Source organism: Engystomops pustulosus, chromosome 1 (genome assembly GCF_040894005.1).
Source record: "Engystomops pustulosus chromosome 1, aEngPut4.maternal, whole genome shotgun sequence".
Classification (NCBI taxonomy): Eukaryota; Metazoa; Chordata; class Amphibia; order Anura; family Leptodactylidae; genus Engystomops; species Engystomops pustulosus.
In genome coordinates, this window is record NC_092411.1 from 93,159,791 (window position 1) to 93,177,940 (window position 18,150).

Below are 18,150 nucleotides of genomic sequence, written 5' to 3' on the forward strand. Positions count from 1 at the left end.
AAAATAAAACTTGTATAAATTGATATGGAATGTCTTCTTATTGACAGATATTTTGGGCAGTCGGCACAGTGTTTGAAGTTCTGTTGGCTATCTTTGTGATGCCCACCCTAGGCTGGCGTTGGCTCCTGATCCTTTCTGCACTGCCACTAATGCTGTTTGCTGTCTTGTGTTTTGTAAGTTTTGTGAATTCCAATCAATAACATTTTTCCAAAAAGAATTTCCCTATGTGATAATCAATAATTGTTACTTGACTTAATCAACCCATTTTATTCTGTTCTAGTGGTTACCGGAGAGTGCTAGATATGATGTCCTGTCTGGAAATCAGGAGAAAGCGCTGGCTACCCTAAAGCGTATTGCAACAGAGAATGGTGCTCCAATGCCTTTAGGAAAACTTATCTTATCCAGACAGGTAAGTGCATATTTGCCACAAAATAGCTTATGGGGCTCATTTACTAAGGGTTGAGGAACGCACTTTTGTCGGACTGTTTGTCTTCTTCAGGGATTACACAGCTATGACAGGTATTTAACAGGTGTCTGTGCTGGGATTGTGTCGCATGCAATCGTTTTCTGTTGCAGCTGTGCTGGCTTCCTTGCGGTACAAATTGAGGGGTGTGCCATCGGACAATCCGACTGATTCGGACTAAGTGCTGAATTTAACTTTCAAATTGTGTCGCAATCCAATGCACTTACATGCGTCCGTCGGACGGGTAAGTACATGTGCCCCTATAAGTTTGTTTCAGAGCTATCAATGAACAGTAATAAATAACCAATATCATTGTATGGTATAGAGCAGTGTTCTTCAACCGCCGTGCCGCGGCCAAAGCCTGAGATACAGGGTGAAGAGGAGCGCCGGAGGCAAGTGTGGACATTTCATATGGGGGATGGGGAGCACTGCTGGGCACATCTTCTGGGGTGAGCAATTCTGGAGACATTTTCTGGAGAAACTGATGCTGGGGACATTTTATCGGGGTACACTGCTGGGGACAATTAATTGAGGGGGGACTGCTCGGGCACTTCATTAGGGGCCTCTGATGAGGACATTACATTAATCGTGGGGAGGCCGCTGCGGGACATGTTATTAGTGAAGGGAGACCGCTGCTGGACATGTTATTAATGAGGGGAGACCGCTGCTGGACATGTTATTAATGAGGGAGTGTTGCGGCTGGACATGTTATTAGTGAGGGGAGGCCACTGCTGGACATGTTATTAGTGAATGGAGGCTGCTTCTGGGAATGTTATTAGTGAGGGGAGGCCGCTACTGGACATGTTATTAGTGAGGGGAGGCTGCTGCTGGACATGTTATTAGTGAGGGGAAGCTGCTATTGAACATGTTGTTAGTGAGGGGAAGCTGCTATTGGACATGTTGTTAGTGAGGGGAGGCCACTGTTGGATATGTTGTTACTGAGGGGAGGCTACTGCTGGGACATGTTATTAGTGAGGATAGGCCGCTGCTGGACATGTTATTAGTGAGGTGAGAGCGCTGCTGGACATGTTATTAATGAGGGGAGGCTGTTGCTGGACATGTTATTATTGAGGGGAGGCTGTTGTTGGGACATGTTATTGGTGAATGGAGCCGCTTCTGGGCATGTTATTAGTGAGGAGAGGCCACTGATGGACATGTTATTAGTAATGGGGAGACCGCTGCTGAACATGTTATTAGTGAGGGGAGACCGCTGTTGGTCATGTTATTAGTGAGGGGAGGCCACTGCTGGACATGTTATTAGTGAGGGGGGGCTGCTGATGGACATTTTATTAGTGAGGGGAGGCTGCTGCTGGACATGTTATAGTGAGGGAAGGCCACAGCTGGACATGTTATTAGTGAGGGGAGGCCACAGCTGGACATGTTATTACTGAGGGGAGGCTGCTGCTGGACATGTTATTAGTGAGGGGAGGCAACTGCTGGACATTTTATTGGTGAGAGGAGGCCACTGCTGGACATGTTATTAGTGACGGGTGGCCACTGCTGGACATGTTATTAGTGAGGGAAGGCTACTACTGGACATGTTATTAGTGAGGGAAGGAGGATGCTGGACATGTTATTAGTGAGGGGAGGCTGCTGCTGGACATGTTATTAGTGAGGGAAGGCTGCTGCAGGACATGTTATTAGTGATGAGGGGCTGCTGCTGGACATGTTATTAGTGAGGGGAGGCCGCTGCTGGACATGTTATTAGTGAGGGAAGGCTGCTGCTGGACATGTTATTAGTGAGGGAAGGCTGCTGCAGGACATGTTATTAGTGAAGTGAGAGCGCTGCTGGACATGTTATTAATGAGGGGAGGCTGTTGCTGGACATGTTATTATTGAGGGGAGGCTGTTGTTGGGACATGTTATTGGTGAGGATAGGCCGCTGCTGGACATGTTATTAGTGAGGTGAGAGCGCTGCTGGACATGTTATTAATGAGGGGAGGCTGTTGCTGGACATGTTATTATTGAGGGGAGGCTGTTGTTGGGACATGTTATTGGTGAATGGAGCCGCTTCTGGGCATGTTATTAGTGAGGAGAGGCCGCTGATGGACATGTTATTAGTAATGGGGAGACCGCTGCTGAACATGTTATTAGTGAGGGGAGACCGCTGTTGGTCATGTTATTAGTGAGGGGAGGCCACTGCTGGACATGTTATTAGTGAGGGGGGGCTGCTGATGGACATTTTATTAGTGAGGGGAGGCTGCTGCTGGACATGTTATAGTGAGGGAAGGCCACAGCTGGACATGTTATTAGTGAGGGGAGGCCACAGCTGGACATGTTATTACTGAGGGGAGGCTGCTGCTGGACATGTTATTAGTGAGGGGAGGCCACTGCTGGACATTTTATTGGTGAGAGGAGGCCACTGCTGGACATGTTATTAGTGACGGGTGGCCACTGCTGGACATGTTATTAGTGAGGGAAGGCTACTACTGGACATGTTATTAGTGAGGGAAGGAGGATGCTGGACATGTTATTAGTGAGGGGAGGCTGCTGCTGGACATGTTATTAGTGAGGGAAGGCTGCTGCAGGACATGTTATTAGTGATGAGGGGCTGCTGCTGGACATGTTATTAGTGAGGGGAGGCCGCTGCTGGACATGTTATTAGTGAGGGAAGGCTGCTGCTGGACATGTTATTAGTGAGGGAAGGCTGCTGCAGGACATTTTATTAGTGATGAGGGGCTGCTGCTGGACATGTTATTAATGACGGGAGGCCGCTGGTGGGACATGTTATTAGTGAGGTGAGAGCGCTGCTGGACATGTTATTAATGAGGGAATGTTGCAGTGTTATTAATGAGGGAATGTTGCAGCTGGACATGTTATTAGTGAGGGGAGGCCACTGCTGGACATGTTATTAGTGAATGGAGGCTGCTTCTGGGAATGTTATTAGTGAGGGGAGGCCGCTACTAGACATGTTATTAGTGAGGGGAGGCTGCTGCTGGACATGTTATTAGTGAGGGGAAGCTGCTATTGGACATGTTGTTAGTGAGGGGAATCCACTGTTGGACATGTTGTTACTGAGGGGAGGCTGCTGCTGGGACATGTTATTAGTGAGGATAAGCCGCTGCTGGACATGTTATTATGATGAGAGAACGCTGCTGGACATGTTATTAATGAGGGGAGGCTGCTGTTGGGACATGTTATTAGTGAGGCGAGGCTGCTGTTGGGACATGTTATTGGTGAATGGAGCAGCTTCTGGGCATGTTATTAGTGAGGAGTGGCCGCTGATGGACATGTTATTAGTAATGGGGAGACCGCTGCTGAATATGTTATTAGTGAGGGGAGACCGCTGCTGGTCATGTTATTAGTGAGGGGAGGCCACTGCTGGACATGTTATTAGTGAGGGGAGGCCACTGCTGGGACATGTTATTAGTGAGGGGAGGCCGCTGCTGGACATGTTATTAGTGAGGGAAGGCTGCTGCTGGACATGTTATTAGTGAGGGAAGGCTTCTGCAGGACATGTTATTAGTTATGAGGGGCTGCTGCTGGACATGTTATTAATGAGGGGAGGCCGCTGCTGGGACATGTTTTTAGTGAGGGGAGGCCGCTGCTGGACATGTTATTAGTGAGGGAAGGCTGCTGCTGGACATGTTATTAGTGAGGGAAGGCTGCTGCAGGACATGTTATTAGTGATGAGGGGCTGCTGCTGGACATGTTATTAGTGAGGGGAGGCCGCTGCTGGGACATGTTTTTAGTGAGGGCTCAAGCGAATGGCTTCATTGAGTTAGCTGAAACGTTGCATTTTTCCACTTGTGGAATAAAATACTCGTCTTCATGGATTGCTTTGAGTCAGATCCCTTTGAGCCTGCACCCACTTTGGATCCTAATCCGTTACTTGACTGTGCCGCCCTTCACCTCTGTTGTTACTTACATATATTTGGAATGTATATATTTTTTCCTCACAGTAAAAGACATTATAGGTGTGTGGGGGTTGCTATAGAAAAAGGGATATAATGATGCCCCCATTTTCTGTAGCTGCCATCTTATCAAGACATTAGAAGGACGCTACAGAAAAAAGGGCAGCTGGAGGAGAGGGGGCATTTTAGACCAGGGGCTGCAGTTAAGGGGGAAAGGGGGCTAGGTTTAGATATGGACTGTTTGCAGGGCACACAATTTTATTTTCCAAGAACCATGGTAAGAGGGTTAGCGGGCCCTGTCTCTGGCAAAAAAAAAATTGGGTGCATCCAGTCCCCAGATACAAAAAGGTTGGGGAACACTGGTATAGAGTACAATAATGTTCTTTCTTGTTTCCACCCTGATCTACATATTTTTTACATTTAAGTCAATGAGGAAACAGAGACAACATCACTGTTCAATAAACTGACAGCAAAGGTAGCTGATTACAAGGGATTCATGTTCTTTTCTACTTATTAAAAATTGATAAATGTATGCATATATATTAAATATATTGATAAATAATTTATGTGGCAATAGTACAAATACTCTATATCCATAACTTATTGTTTGAAGTCCTCCAGTCCTCCTTTCTCTTATGTTGTGAACACACTTCTTGTATGTCATTGGATTGTACCGCTGTATTACTGTACCTAATGCTGGTTGTTGTTTGTTAACTTTGACAGTTAACAGAGGCTGAGATTGTGCTCTTTTTATGAAAACTGTTATTTTGCTTTATACTCAATTTTAATAAAACAAATTAAAAAATTACAACCTAATCTCCTAACACCCATTCCTGGACATAAACCTCTCTTGCCTGGTATTGGGTGATAGGTAACGAGGTGCCCAGTTGGTTGGAGACAATTGCACAATTATTCCATCCTCCTATCAAGGGTTATGGAATTTAGCATAAACTTCTGCAAAAGGGGGTGGGAGGAAAAAACTCACTGGGTTTAAATTAGCAAGCCAGACCCTTTAGTGAAGGGAGGCCGCTGCTGGACATGTTATTAGTGAGGGGAGGCCGCTGCTGGGACATGCTATTAGTGAGAGAAACCTTCTTGGTCAGTCATTTTGAAACTCCATTACCATCCTTAAGGCTCTCCAAAAATTATAAAGCTGAGTCTGCGGCAAATTTCGACTATGCACTAGTAATGCTATTTGTTTTTATCCCTTTTTATTTTTACAATGGTTTATGTATGTATTGTATGTACATTCTTCTAACCATTTTTTAATCTGATAAGGTTTTTTTTTGTTTGCATTGCACATCTGTGTATTCAATCTTTAAAACTTTTAATATGTGACTGCTAGTAGCCTTAAACAACTTTAAGGGGTTGTCCCAGAGTTCAAAAAAATTAGTACGGGAGGGCCAAACATGCCCACACATCGTTATATCCCAGCGCCTGATACAGTGCTGAGAGATAGGGACATTTGTTTGTTTACAGGGGCATGGATCAAACGGACCGTGACACATGACATCTGTAGGTGAGTACACGTTTGTTTTTTTTTAAACCTTATTGACGTGGCCTTAAAAGCCTCTAGTGACCGAACATTTTTAGCAAATTTTCATACGTGGTGGTTTAGGGGCTACCTTAATTTTTCTTTTTTTTCTATTTTCCATCTTGTTATAAATTAATGAGAAAATTTTAGGTGGTGAAGTGAGTGCCAGGGCTAGGAAACTTAAATTTAGAGTGAAGGTGCCAACCTGCTTAGGTGGGCGGTGCTTTATATACTAAACACTGAGGCTCTGTAGCTTAAGTGCTGTTTGCCCCTATGAAAATGTTGCAACAAATTGAACATTTAGATTATCTAATGAAATATATTATTATATTTATAGGAGGATCGTGGTAGAATACGGGACCTTTTTTCACCTCAGTTCAGATGTACTACTCTGCTGCTTTGGTTTATATGGTAAGTGGCTATGTTATTTGCATCAATTCTTTACTGATGTCCATATTGTGGACTATAAATCAAACACATATAAACTATATAAGTCTTGACCCTATAAATAAGGATTTTAGCTACTGTATAGACTGTGTATGCGCCAAGTCTAATATTTAGTACTCTATTATTCATTTTACTACCAGTATCAAATTTTAAACGTTTATTGGCAGAAAACCAAATAGGTTTATTCCGATGCCATCTGTGTTATATAGTTTTTTGAAGAGTAATGATGGCATAGCTGGCAAAGCCTCAATCAGAACTGCAATGGCAACTTGATATATTAGGATCTGCAGATAGTTTTATATTGTAATCATAACAGTACTACAGTGCCATAGCAGTTTTCCACTAACCACGTATAAGCACTCATAAACATGGGAAACATGTCTATCAGCATATGTTAATAGGGAAGACAACCCTTGAGACTGGGTGGCACCTATAGGCCACACCAGAATCATTCCAATTGTCAGATACCGAAACAAACCCTTTGATCATTGTCATAGATGTCAATTTCTGTTACAGGTTTTCCAATGCTTTTTCCTACTATGGGCTGGTTCTCTTAACAACAGAACTGTTCCAGGCTGGAGATGTATGCAGTAGTAAGTAGCAAAGTCAGTTTTGTATCCCAGTTATGGGGTCCAACAATATGGAAACCAGCTTATGATAGACATGCTGTGGTTTCCAGTACACACAGAAATTGTTTTTCTCATTATCTAAATTAGCAGATCAGCAAGGTTCTCTTACACATTGCAACTCTTTAAGGAATTTTTCAAGTAGTTTTTCAAATGCCCCCAAATGCTCCAAAACAACAAAATTAAGATTACATATCTCAGGCAATCCAGCAATAAAGCTCAACCAAGTTTCCAGTCTCAATTGTAGATTAGGCCACAAGTGACCACTGCAACCAATCAGTGGACTTATTGTAGCACATCACAGCCACTGATTGGCTGCAGTGTTCCCATACTGCCTTCAGCACACACAGGGGCTGATTAAGACTGACACGGGCTCTGGGCTGTATGGATATTATAAATACACTTACTACTTATGGTGCTAGAATCAAGCTTCTTAAGGAATGGAGGATGCTACCCTTCTGCCTGCTTTCAATATGCGGTTTCAGGACCTTTGGAGGACCTTTTGTGTACATGTGTATTGAGAGCAGGAACAGATGTATGACAATTTCATGGGTAAAGGTCCTTCTCAGTATAAAATTTGGTGGTTGGATTGTGTGGCCATGGGCCCCATAGCAGGCTTGGGCCCCAGGCTACCACCCTAACCGACTATATTATAATTGACTACTGAGCACAAACTAGGAACGGCAGCACTGAATTGCCTAGGATAAAACAAGAGAAGTAATCTTTATTTGGTTATTTTATGAAATTTGGTGAAAATAATAAAAAAACAACAACTTGGACTACCTTTTTAACCAAGTCACAACTGACAAAACTTTACATCTTCTATTACTCGCCTTTTCCGCAGTTTCCAGTCGAAGGAAGGCAGTAAAGCCAAAATGCAGTCTCTCCTGTGAATATTTAACTGTGGAAGATTACACAGATTTATTATGGACCACACTATCTGAATTCCCAGGTTAGTTAAGCTACAACACTCATAGATGTTCAGTGAGGCCCCTTCCACACTTGCGTTGCAGATCACGTCAGAGTTTGATCAGGGTGCGATCAGGGTTTGGTCAGTGAAAAACGCACATTTTGCATCAGAGTGCAATCAGTTTTCAGTCAGAGTTTGTTCAGTGTCTCAGTTTTTCACGCGCGTTTTTGATGCAATTGCAATGCAATTTCAATGCGTTTTTCACGCGCAGAAAATGCGCGTGAAATGGACTCAGTGCTGAGCTCTATCTTTTCTATGGCAATTGATGCGTGAAAACGCATTGCACTTGCATTGCACTTGCAAGTGTCTCAGAGTGCAATGCGTTTTTGATGCATCTCCATGTATGGTGCGTTTTTCACACGCGTGACTTGCAAAAGTAGAGCATGTCGAGATTTAAACGCGCGTTAAAAAAAACGCGCGTGTGTGCGTGAAAAAATATGCAAGTCTGAAAAGACCCATTGGTTACAATGGGTCAGAGTGCAATGCAAGTTCTGCGCGTCAAAAGCGTGGAAGGGGCCTGAGTCTACATAGGTAAAATCCACTTTAATGGAATTTTATAACTTCTAAAGTTGTTTATAGCGACTACTACCTAGGATTGTTTACACTTTATCTGTAATTTGCAAATTCTATGATTTAAGAAATAATGTTTTAAACTATTTAAATGTTTTATTTTTACAAGGTGTGCTGGTGACATTATGGATTATTGACCGACTGGGCCGGAAAAAGACAATGGCCATCTGTTTCTTTGTTTTTTCTTTATGTGCTCTTCTTCTTTTCCTTTGTGTTGGAAGGTATGTGAAATATTTTCACAAAAAATGAACTAGTTGACACACATAGGGACACATTGGGGCACATTTACTTACCCGGTCCAGTCGTGATCCAGCGGCGGGTTCTCCGGCACTGATTCGGGTTCTGCTGGGATTCACTAAGGTCCGTGCGCCGATATTCACCAGGTGTCGCTGCTGCGCCAAGGTCCGCCGGAGTTGACCTGCTTTTTTCTGGTGTATGTGAGTGCTTGATCTTGCGACACAAATGGCTTTTTAAATTCCGCGGTTTTTCAAAATCCTTCGGGTTGTCCGGTGGCAACGCCCCCCCGATTTCTGTCGCGTGAAAGTCGGCCAAAAATTGATCGCGTGCGCCACAATCCCATGAAATACAGCGAAGAGCGAAAATATTCGGGAAAAACCCGACGGATTCGCGGCTGCGGACCCTTAGTAAATGTGCCCCATTTACTTACCTGTCCAACGGAGTTCACCCAAGGTGCATTGTTCGCCAATAATCTCTGCCGCGATTCACTAAGATCGTGCACTCGATATCCTGCATGTGTCGCTTCCCCGCTCAGGTCCGACCGAGTTCACCTTCTTCTTCCTGGTGTATGTAAGTGCATTGTCTTGCGACACAAATTGAAAGTTAAGTCCCACGCTCAGTCCGAATCAGTTGGATCTTCCGACGACACGGCCCCCGATTTCTGTCGCATGAAAGCGAGGGCAGCTGCGTCACAATCCGATCGCGCGCGACACAATCCCAGCGCAAACCCTTGTAAAATACCTGTCAAAGCTGTGCAAATCCTGAAACCGCCGAACAGTCCACCGACCCTTAGTAACCCCTATTAAATAAGCCCTTTAGTATAATATCCTATAACAATGTTTTGCCGTATAATTGTATAAATCTTGTTTCCTGGGTAAATGCTTTTGTTATTTGGATTTGTTCCAGGAATGTCCTTACTGTTTTACTCTTCATTGCAAGAGCCTTCATTTCAGGTGGATTCCAAGCTGCCTATGTTTACACACCAGAGGTAGGTCCATAGCCATGACAAGATTGATGTGTGTGGCAAGCTACATACTGCAAAATCTACCTAGATAATTAAGTGCAAGGGCATTATTGAAGTTCCTGGGTCCTAATGTATAATCTGTAACAGGATGTCATCTACCTTATTTAATATTGATGTACTTTTATGCAGAAGAGTAATCTTTGTAATCCTCAGGCAACAGGACCCATGAAAGAAAGTCCTCAAATTTGAATCCCCTAGTGATGTTTACACAATAAAAATTATTTTTAACCCCCTTACTTTGCAATTTCACTCAATTGTATTATCAAGGTACAGGGTTTATATACAATTTCATTTAGCTTCTGGACATTCTACTAGTATCTCACACATAGAAAAAGAGAGTTAAAACAGATCAGGGCTGAGAGATCATGAGATCAATGAGATGCATATAACACACAATGACATTCGCAGCTCTGCTACATCTCAGCTATAACAAACACTGTCAGTTCTGCTACATCTGAGCTATAACAAACATAGAGTGCCCCCCTCCTTGGATAAAAACCTTATCTTTTTTGTAGCTTGTAGAGTAAGTCTGTGCACACAGCTGCTTGCCAACAGAAAGCATCTGTGTGTGAGCTTGTATTGTAAAGTAGGGGGAGGGGCAGGAAGTAGAGAGGAGAAGCTATTAATGAAAAGAATCTGTCTTGCCCAACCGTAATCAGAAGATGGATACCGGGGTAACCAAAATTGTATACACTAGGACTGATTGGACTTATATCTGTGAAACGCTGTATTTCTGTTAATAACAGTGAATTAGAGATTATGTTATTTTGCTATCCTGAGTATATTTAAGAATCTTGTCTTCGTGGGAATACCCCTTTAAGTCAATGTCAACTTTGCACCCCATTACATTCTAACTTACTGTATCTGCAGGACCAGTTATAGCAAGAGGTGCTATAATATGTGCTTTCAGCCCATGGGACGTAGATGGGGAATTAGTCACAATTCTTGGCTCTGCGCCAGGAATTGTGATTGTTGCGTCTTGTATGTGGGTATTCTGGAATAAGCCATGATAAATCCCCCCCGCCCTTTATTCACACATTTTTGCAAATGCCACTTCACACTAGAGCATTTATCAAGCATCATGTTTAAGAAAGAGTTGAATGGAAGATAAAACATTGCAACTATAAATAACGTTTTTTCTCAACTTTTGATCACATTTGCTGTAGTTATTCCACCTAACTCTATATTGGTATTTGGGTGTGGACTGTGAAACCAAGTTCCCAGTTGGATGGCACCAATGTCATGCTTAAAGAGGTCCTTTCCCCAGCTTCAGCAACCCCAACCCCTTGCATGCTTTAACAGACATTGATCCAAAGTTCGGAAATAATTGGAATTTTCTCTCCAGGGCCCTCCATTGCAGAGTAATGCATTTTCATTATTTGCTGATCTCTACTGTCAAATGGACGGAGAAATTCTTAAAATCATCTAATAGTAGAGAGCCTAATTTTATTTCTAAAAGCCCAGTGTTTTAGTGATTTTATGTGGAAAATATTTTAATGAGCCTGCGGGAATCTATTATTATGATTGTTGCTGTTTTATTAGTTACATTTGGGTGTTTTACCTTTGCAGGTTTATCCAACAGCTACACGAGCCCTAGGACTAGGAACATGTAGTGGCATGGCTCGTGTAGGGGCATTAGTTACGCCTTTTATTGCACAGGTAAATGTTCCACAGTAAAAATTTGAAAAGTTTTTTTGCCATGATCTCATTGTATCAATGTCTTCATTAACAATGTAGAGGAATTTAGATAATTCTATTTTATTTGTGTAAGTAAACATCTTAAAGGGGTTGGCCACTTTGCCTCTTGTTTTTTGTAATGTGTGTGTAAGTGTGGGTGGCAGGATATTAGGTAATTTACCAATATTCATCTATTTAAAGTTCCGCTCTGCTTTCTTGATATGTAAAGTGAAGTGTTTTACCTCATCAGTCAAACATTCCTGTCCATAAAATAGCCACAGATGGAGGGTCATGTGATCTTTATCTGTCCATAAAAAATCTCCTGGGGCGATTGTTCATAGACAGATACAAATCACATGACCCTCCATCGGCTGCCATTTTATAGTCAGGAATGTCTGACTGATGAGGCAGATAGACCGGAGGCTTCACTTTGCATATCAATAAGTACTTTTTATAGATGTAAATTGCTAAATTACCGAATATCCTGCCACCCACCCCTTACACACACAATACAAAAAAACATGAGATAAAGTGGCTAACCCCTTTGATCTGTCAGTAGAACTGTCAACGGTTTTTACTGATGTTGACTGGACCCACTAAGAATCCAATATATATAAAGGGTAAGCTCAGCTGTCCCCTGATGTCGCTATTGCTAAAAACACTAATGGGGCATTTTAGCCCACAGTATCCAGTGCTTTGTTATTCTTGATGATAAACACCACTAGATGTGTTCAGAAGCCCCTTGTCACCATATATTTATGGCAGTAACCAGATCAGAGGACATTGTTTTCAGCCATGATACCATTGATGCATGCTAAGTTTGTTGAAAGTTTATTTACATTTAAAGAGGACCTGTCACCCATAAAAAATGCACTAGGAGCTGCTTACTGAAGTAAGCAGCTCCTAGAGCTACCTCATTTTAGCAGTGATAAACTGCTAGCTTATCAGAACCCTCCGATAAAGCTAGCAGACACTGCAGCACCATATCTTCAGAACGCCTGACTGAGATCAAAGCGGCCGGGCATGTTCATGAGGGGATGGGACTAGGAGGTGTTGACTGTCGCATGAAGCCTGGCAGCCACCGCCGGCCTATGGAGTTGGAGGGGCGATATGGGGAAGAAGCAGCTCCTTAGACCGCCCCCTCATTAATACGCCTACCGTTTTGAGCTCGGTCCGTGTTCTGAAGGTATGGTGCAAGGTATAAAGCAAGCAGCTTATCACTGCTAAAAATGGGGTAGCTCTAGGAGCTGCTTACTTCAGTAAGCAGCTCCTAGTGTGTTTTTTATGTGTCTCTTTAAGTATAACTTTTATTTTTTAGAATTGACAAACTGTCTAACAAATTTGTTTGGGGCCAATATAATGAACCACAGTGATGTTAACACAGTAAAGATAATTTTTAACCCCTTACATATTACTTTACAATTTTATTCATTTTTATTGCTGTTTTAGCTCCTATTATTTAGTGATGGTCACTCTCTAAGCAGACACATAAGAATCCCTGTGTGCTGACAATGTGCTTAAAGGACCAGGGTCCACGTTTATCTAAACTTTTATTTAGCTTCTGAACTTTACTAGTACCTGACACATAGAAAAAGAGAGATGAGACAGATCATAGACAAGAGATGATGAGATCCATGAGATAGATATAGCACACAGTGGGCTGGCAGCAAGTGTCTGTATGTCTATGTGTGAGGCCATCTTATAATGGAGGAGGAGGGGCAAAGCTCACACTGCATCATGCAGACAGGAAAAGCTAAAAAATATTGTAGATTAAAATGTAGATAAACCTGCACTCTGATGAGAAGAATCTGCCATGCCCGACCATAATAAGAAGATTTATGGTCGAATCCCAGGGCAGCTGTAATTTGTATACACCAGGATAGAGACAGGTTGGAATTATATCTGTGAAATGCTTTTTATTAATAACAGTGAATTAGAGAATGTGTTAATTTGTTATCCTAAGTATACTTAAGAATTTTTTCTTTGTGGGAATACCCCTTTAAGTTAGGGTCTAACTCACAACAGCACTTGTTATCAGTATTTTTCTCTATCTCCAGGTGATGCTTGAGTCGTCTATATATCTTACAGTGCTGGTATACAGTGGCTGTTGTCTACTTGCAGCACTAGCTTCTTGCTTCCTCCCCATTGAAACCAAAGGCCGGGGTCTTCAAGAGTCCAGCCACAGAGAATGGGGTCAGGAGATGGTGGGAAGAGGTGCACACAATTCTGGGGTCACTCCCTCAAACTCTGGTTCACAGGAGTAACCCATCACTTCTCACCGCCACACGGATAGCCTTTCAGTCTCACATCTACCATTACATGGATGAATTAAAGAATGGACAGCAATGATCAATGAATTGCAAAAAAATGTTTCGGTAATGGAATGAGGATGTATTTGGAGTTTTGTAAAAGGGTTAAAATGTGCAATATGTTCCAGGGACAGTAATGGACTTCGTTAATTACCATTAATTTAGGAAAACAAATGTTGTATTTTTAGCTCTAGCAGCAAACGCAGAAGTCAGTACGGGATGTGATTGTGCCCTGCAAATGACTCAGTTGTTTTGCATTTTTCATGGCTCCTGAATGCCGATGTGTTTGAGGTTAACACATTCGTTACAGGGTAAGAGAGGACTGCCGGGTGCGGAGCAATTGTATTAGCAGTTTCTTATTTCCATCTGCAGACACACAGGTTGGTACATTGCATTTAGACATAATGATCCTGACCTTTGATTTCTAGACTATAAAATATAACAATCACTTACCTAATTATTTATGAGCCCTTATAAATTATGTTGTATGATAATGAATTGATTTGATCAGCGTTTGTAAAGTGTATTTAACAGGAGACATATCATGTTAAAGAGGTTGTCCGAAGGTTGAAAAACATGGCTTCTGTCTTCCCAAAACAGCTCCTCTCCTGACCATGGCTAGTGAGTGGTATTTAAACAAAGCTCCTTTTATTTCTATACCAGCACACACCATGGTCAAAAGAAAGCAACCTCTGGACTACCCCTTTAAGAGGTAACAAGAAGTTCATTATCTAATTTCATATACAAAACTCACCTGTTCTAGAAGTACTTAATCAGCACTTGGAAATGCAGGAACAACTTTCATTAATAATAAACAGGGGGAATTCACAAAGCCACTTAATTTAGCCACCATAATTTGTGCCAAAAAAACTGCTTCCAACACATTTATGAAGGTTTTTAGACCACAGTTTTTTTTTAATTTTCAAACTGGTTTGACAAAGGGGTATGGTTGAACAGGAAATAGTTTGTGCGCCAATAAGATTAGGATGGTGCACCATTGTGACGCACAGTGTAGACCTGTTAAAAGCATGTCTAAAAGTAGAACTTGACAGTCTTAGGCTACATTTACACGAACACATGCCCACCTGGGCATATATGAGCTGCGCTGGAGAGGAGGAAGGATGACCCCTCCTCGCTCCATTGAAACTAATACCGCACGGCCGTAAATACGTCCGAAGATGGAGCATGCTCTATCTTTGTGCAGCTACGGAACGGTGCGGTGAAAACACGTTGTGCTTACCGGACTGTTCCGTGCGGCTATCACCGTCTATGGGGACGTATGTACGGCTCAGTTGTATGAATTTGACCATAAACTGCGACAGATTCATCATCACATTGAGGATTCTGGCGCAGCACTAGACTTTTGTTGTCAGGCTCTGTACTATAAGACTATGCGATACATTAATGAATTCCCCCATAGTTTGTGGGAAACGATTCAGTACGACTTTATACACTTTAATATTTTCACTTTCTTAAATATCAGCTGTATGTTGAGCAATTTGGGGGCATTCTTTCTAGTGACTGACAGCTATCTCTGTATGCACACTAATACTTTGAAGGCTGTCAGTCATGAATAACATTTACTGCATCGTTCCCTGCAAAATCATATATGTGTCTGTTCAGCTCTATAACATTTTTCATTGTGACAGCTGCACTTTAGGAAAAAAATAGATGTACTAATTGTGTCCCTCGACAGATTATTTCTGATGGCAAACGTATTCAGCTGATCTGGACAGTGTTTAATGCAATGACCATCATATAGTTGTCCCTTACTCAAAAATGATATTGAGGATACTGGTTTATAAAGAACAATGTGGATCACTCCATTTCATACTTCTGGTATAGCCCAGGTTAGCTAGAAACTGGGTTGGAATCATTGCTTGTTTCTGCATAGCACTGTATGTATGAAGTCAGCAGACGCAACAGGAACAGACAGAAAAGTGAATGTTAGTGTGTCTGAATGTACAGAATTTCGATGAATGCACATAAATGTTTGAACGTCTCTGTGTAAGATGCTTGTTGTATGACCTCTTCTGTCCACAATGCCTTGTTGACTTGGATTTTACTGTAAGTTGAATATTTTATGTTGAATAAAATTTTTACATTGAGCAGTGTGGTTAAATGAATCTGTCTTTCATTATGTATCAGCTTTTTTGTTTTTATTTTGTCTGAAGGTCTGTGGTTGAAGAATATGTGGGCTCTTATTATAACTTATTATATAGCTTCATATTAAAAGTTTCAAATTACATATTGACATTTAATCATATTTAATCACATATTTTACTAACATTTTGGACATTTGACATTAAACTTTGACTTTACCAGCAAAAATCATCAGTTATTGCTGGAGAGAAAATATACACTATTAGGCTTCATTCACAAAGGCCTTTGTGTGGACCCTCATTCGCCCACAAGTTTCCAGCCAGAAATAAGTCCCCATAGACGCCTACGGTGCCTGTGCTCGATACGATGAGCACAACGTGTGCTCACCATGCCGTCCGTGCCAAAAAGATTGAAAGATTGAGCAGGCTATATCTTTATTTCCTATGGAGGAGTGAGAAGTGCTTCCACTCCTCTTCCACTCCAGCCCACCGTTCGTCCGAATGTACCATTACTTGTTAATCCATTTAGATCTACTCAGAACCTCCTGCTCTATAACTTGCTGCCTTTGGCTCAGACTGAATCTTTGATGTGACAGGTTCCCTTTAAAGGTTCCCATTTGGTTAAAGAGCCTCCGTGGCTGTTCAGAAGGGCCTTATGGGTCATAAGGACACTGTTTGATGGGCCTCTTGCATTGTACAAGCTTTGTAGTAAGCATTAAAGTGATTTCCGCTTTAAGCACATCCCAGTGAATAATTGATATGAAAAGTTATTCCATTTTCCAATATACTTTATGCATACTTTCTTTACCGTTTTCAAGATCTCTGCTTGCTGTCTTCTTGCTGTCATGCAACAGGAAGCTTCATTGTTCTTCAGTTTTCTAGATCGCTGCTTGCTGTTTTCTTGTTGTCAAGCTTTAGGAAGCTTGATTGTTTACTTCCAGTAAATTAACCCCTGGCCGCACCACAACGTTATACTAAGTCCCCGGGGCTACATGCTAAGCGCACCGGGACGTAGTATAACGTCCAGCTTCTGGGACCGGCTCATGAACGGAGCCGGTACCAGAAGCAGCGGCTGTCAGCTGTCTATCACAGCTGACACCGCGCTGTAACACCCGCGATCGGAGCCGACTCTGATCGCGGGTGTTAACCCCTTACACGCCGCGGTCAAGTATGACCGCGGCGTGTAAGGGTGTTCCTGCTGTGGATCGGATCCTCTGAGCCGCTTACCGGGGGATCCAATCCTCTTCTGGGCAGCCCCGAAGTCTGCCATGTGCTTCCGGGGCTGCCCGATGTCCCTGTCAATCAGATCCCTTCCGGGTCTGACTGTATACTGTCTGCACATGCGCCTGCATGCTCAGACAGTTTACACTGCTCTACAATAAAAAAGTATTGTAGAGCAGTGTATTGGACTTGAACCAGCGATCAGAGCATTGCTGTTCAAGTTCAAGTAAGTATAAGTAAAAACACGTAAAATCACTAAACCACTACACATTATAATAAATAAAAAATAAATACATAAAAATATAAGCCCCTAAAATGTCACTTTCCCATAAAAACACTTAAATTATAAAAAAACACAAACTCACAAAAAAAGGCCACATATTTGGTATTGCCGCCTCCGTAACAATCTGTATAATAAAACAGAATAGTTACTAGACCAGCACGGTAAAAGCGGGGGGGGGGGGGGGTAATTAAAAATTACTAATTTTTAATTAATACTGTACCTTTAAAAAAATTATCTAAAAAGTGATTCAAAAAATATTACGCACTCTAAAATAAGACCACTAAAAAGAACAACTCTTCTCGCAAAAAATAAGCCCCTAACCAGATTTGTCAGCCGAAACATAAAAAAGTTATGCATATGAAAGTCAGTGATGCTAAAATTTACATTTTTGCCTAATTACTTTTTATTCAGTAAAATGGGAAATTAAAAAAAAAACTATATAAATAAGGTCTTTTTGTAATCATGGAGACCCATAGAATAAAAATAATATACTATTTTTATGGTACGGTAAACGGCCAAAAAAGAATACAAAAAAAGTTCCTAAAAATTGATGATGATTTCCTCCACCAACAAAGAGTTAATAAAATCTCACCAATTAGCTATAGATGCCCCAAAATTATGTACCAGAAAAGCGCATCTCATGTGGCAAAAAAATAAGCCCCTATAGGTCCACAATAAAAAAACAAAAAAAATTATAGCCTGTACAATGTGACATAGCAAATCTGATCTGGATGGCGCCTCCTTCCCTTCTATTCCTGTCCGTGCGCCCGTACAGCAGGTTACCACCACATATAGGGTATCAGACTTTATGGAGCCTTTTTTCATTTTATCCA

At 41.9% G+C, this 18,150-nt stretch overlaps 1 protein-coding gene across 1 annotated transcript in view; it reads left to right on the plus strand.

Annotated features, from left to right (window-relative positions):
* SVOP (SV2 related protein) overlaps positions 1-15,819 on the plus strand; it is a 32,565-nt gene extending 16,746 nt beyond the window's left edge. Inside the window, exons 8-16 of the mRNA XM_072147617.1 lie at positions 48-173; positions 281-409; positions 6,189-6,262; positions 6,815-6,891; positions 7,769-7,876; positions 8,574-8,685; positions 9,608-9,689; positions 11,295-11,384; positions 13,460-15,819. Of these exons, the coding sequence (XP_072003718.1) occupies positions 48-173; positions 281-409; positions 6,189-6,262; positions 6,815-6,891; positions 7,769-7,876; positions 8,574-8,685; positions 9,608-9,689; positions 11,295-11,384; positions 13,460-13,666 (1,005 nt within the window). The 3' untranslated portion in view covers positions 13,667-15,819. The remainder of the gene's footprint in view (positions 1-47; positions 174-280; positions 410-6,188; positions 6,263-6,814; positions 6,892-7,768; positions 7,877-8,573; positions 8,686-9,607; positions 9,690-11,294; positions 11,385-13,459) is intronic.
* The last annotated feature ends 2,331 nt before the right edge of the window (positions 15,820-18,150 follow it).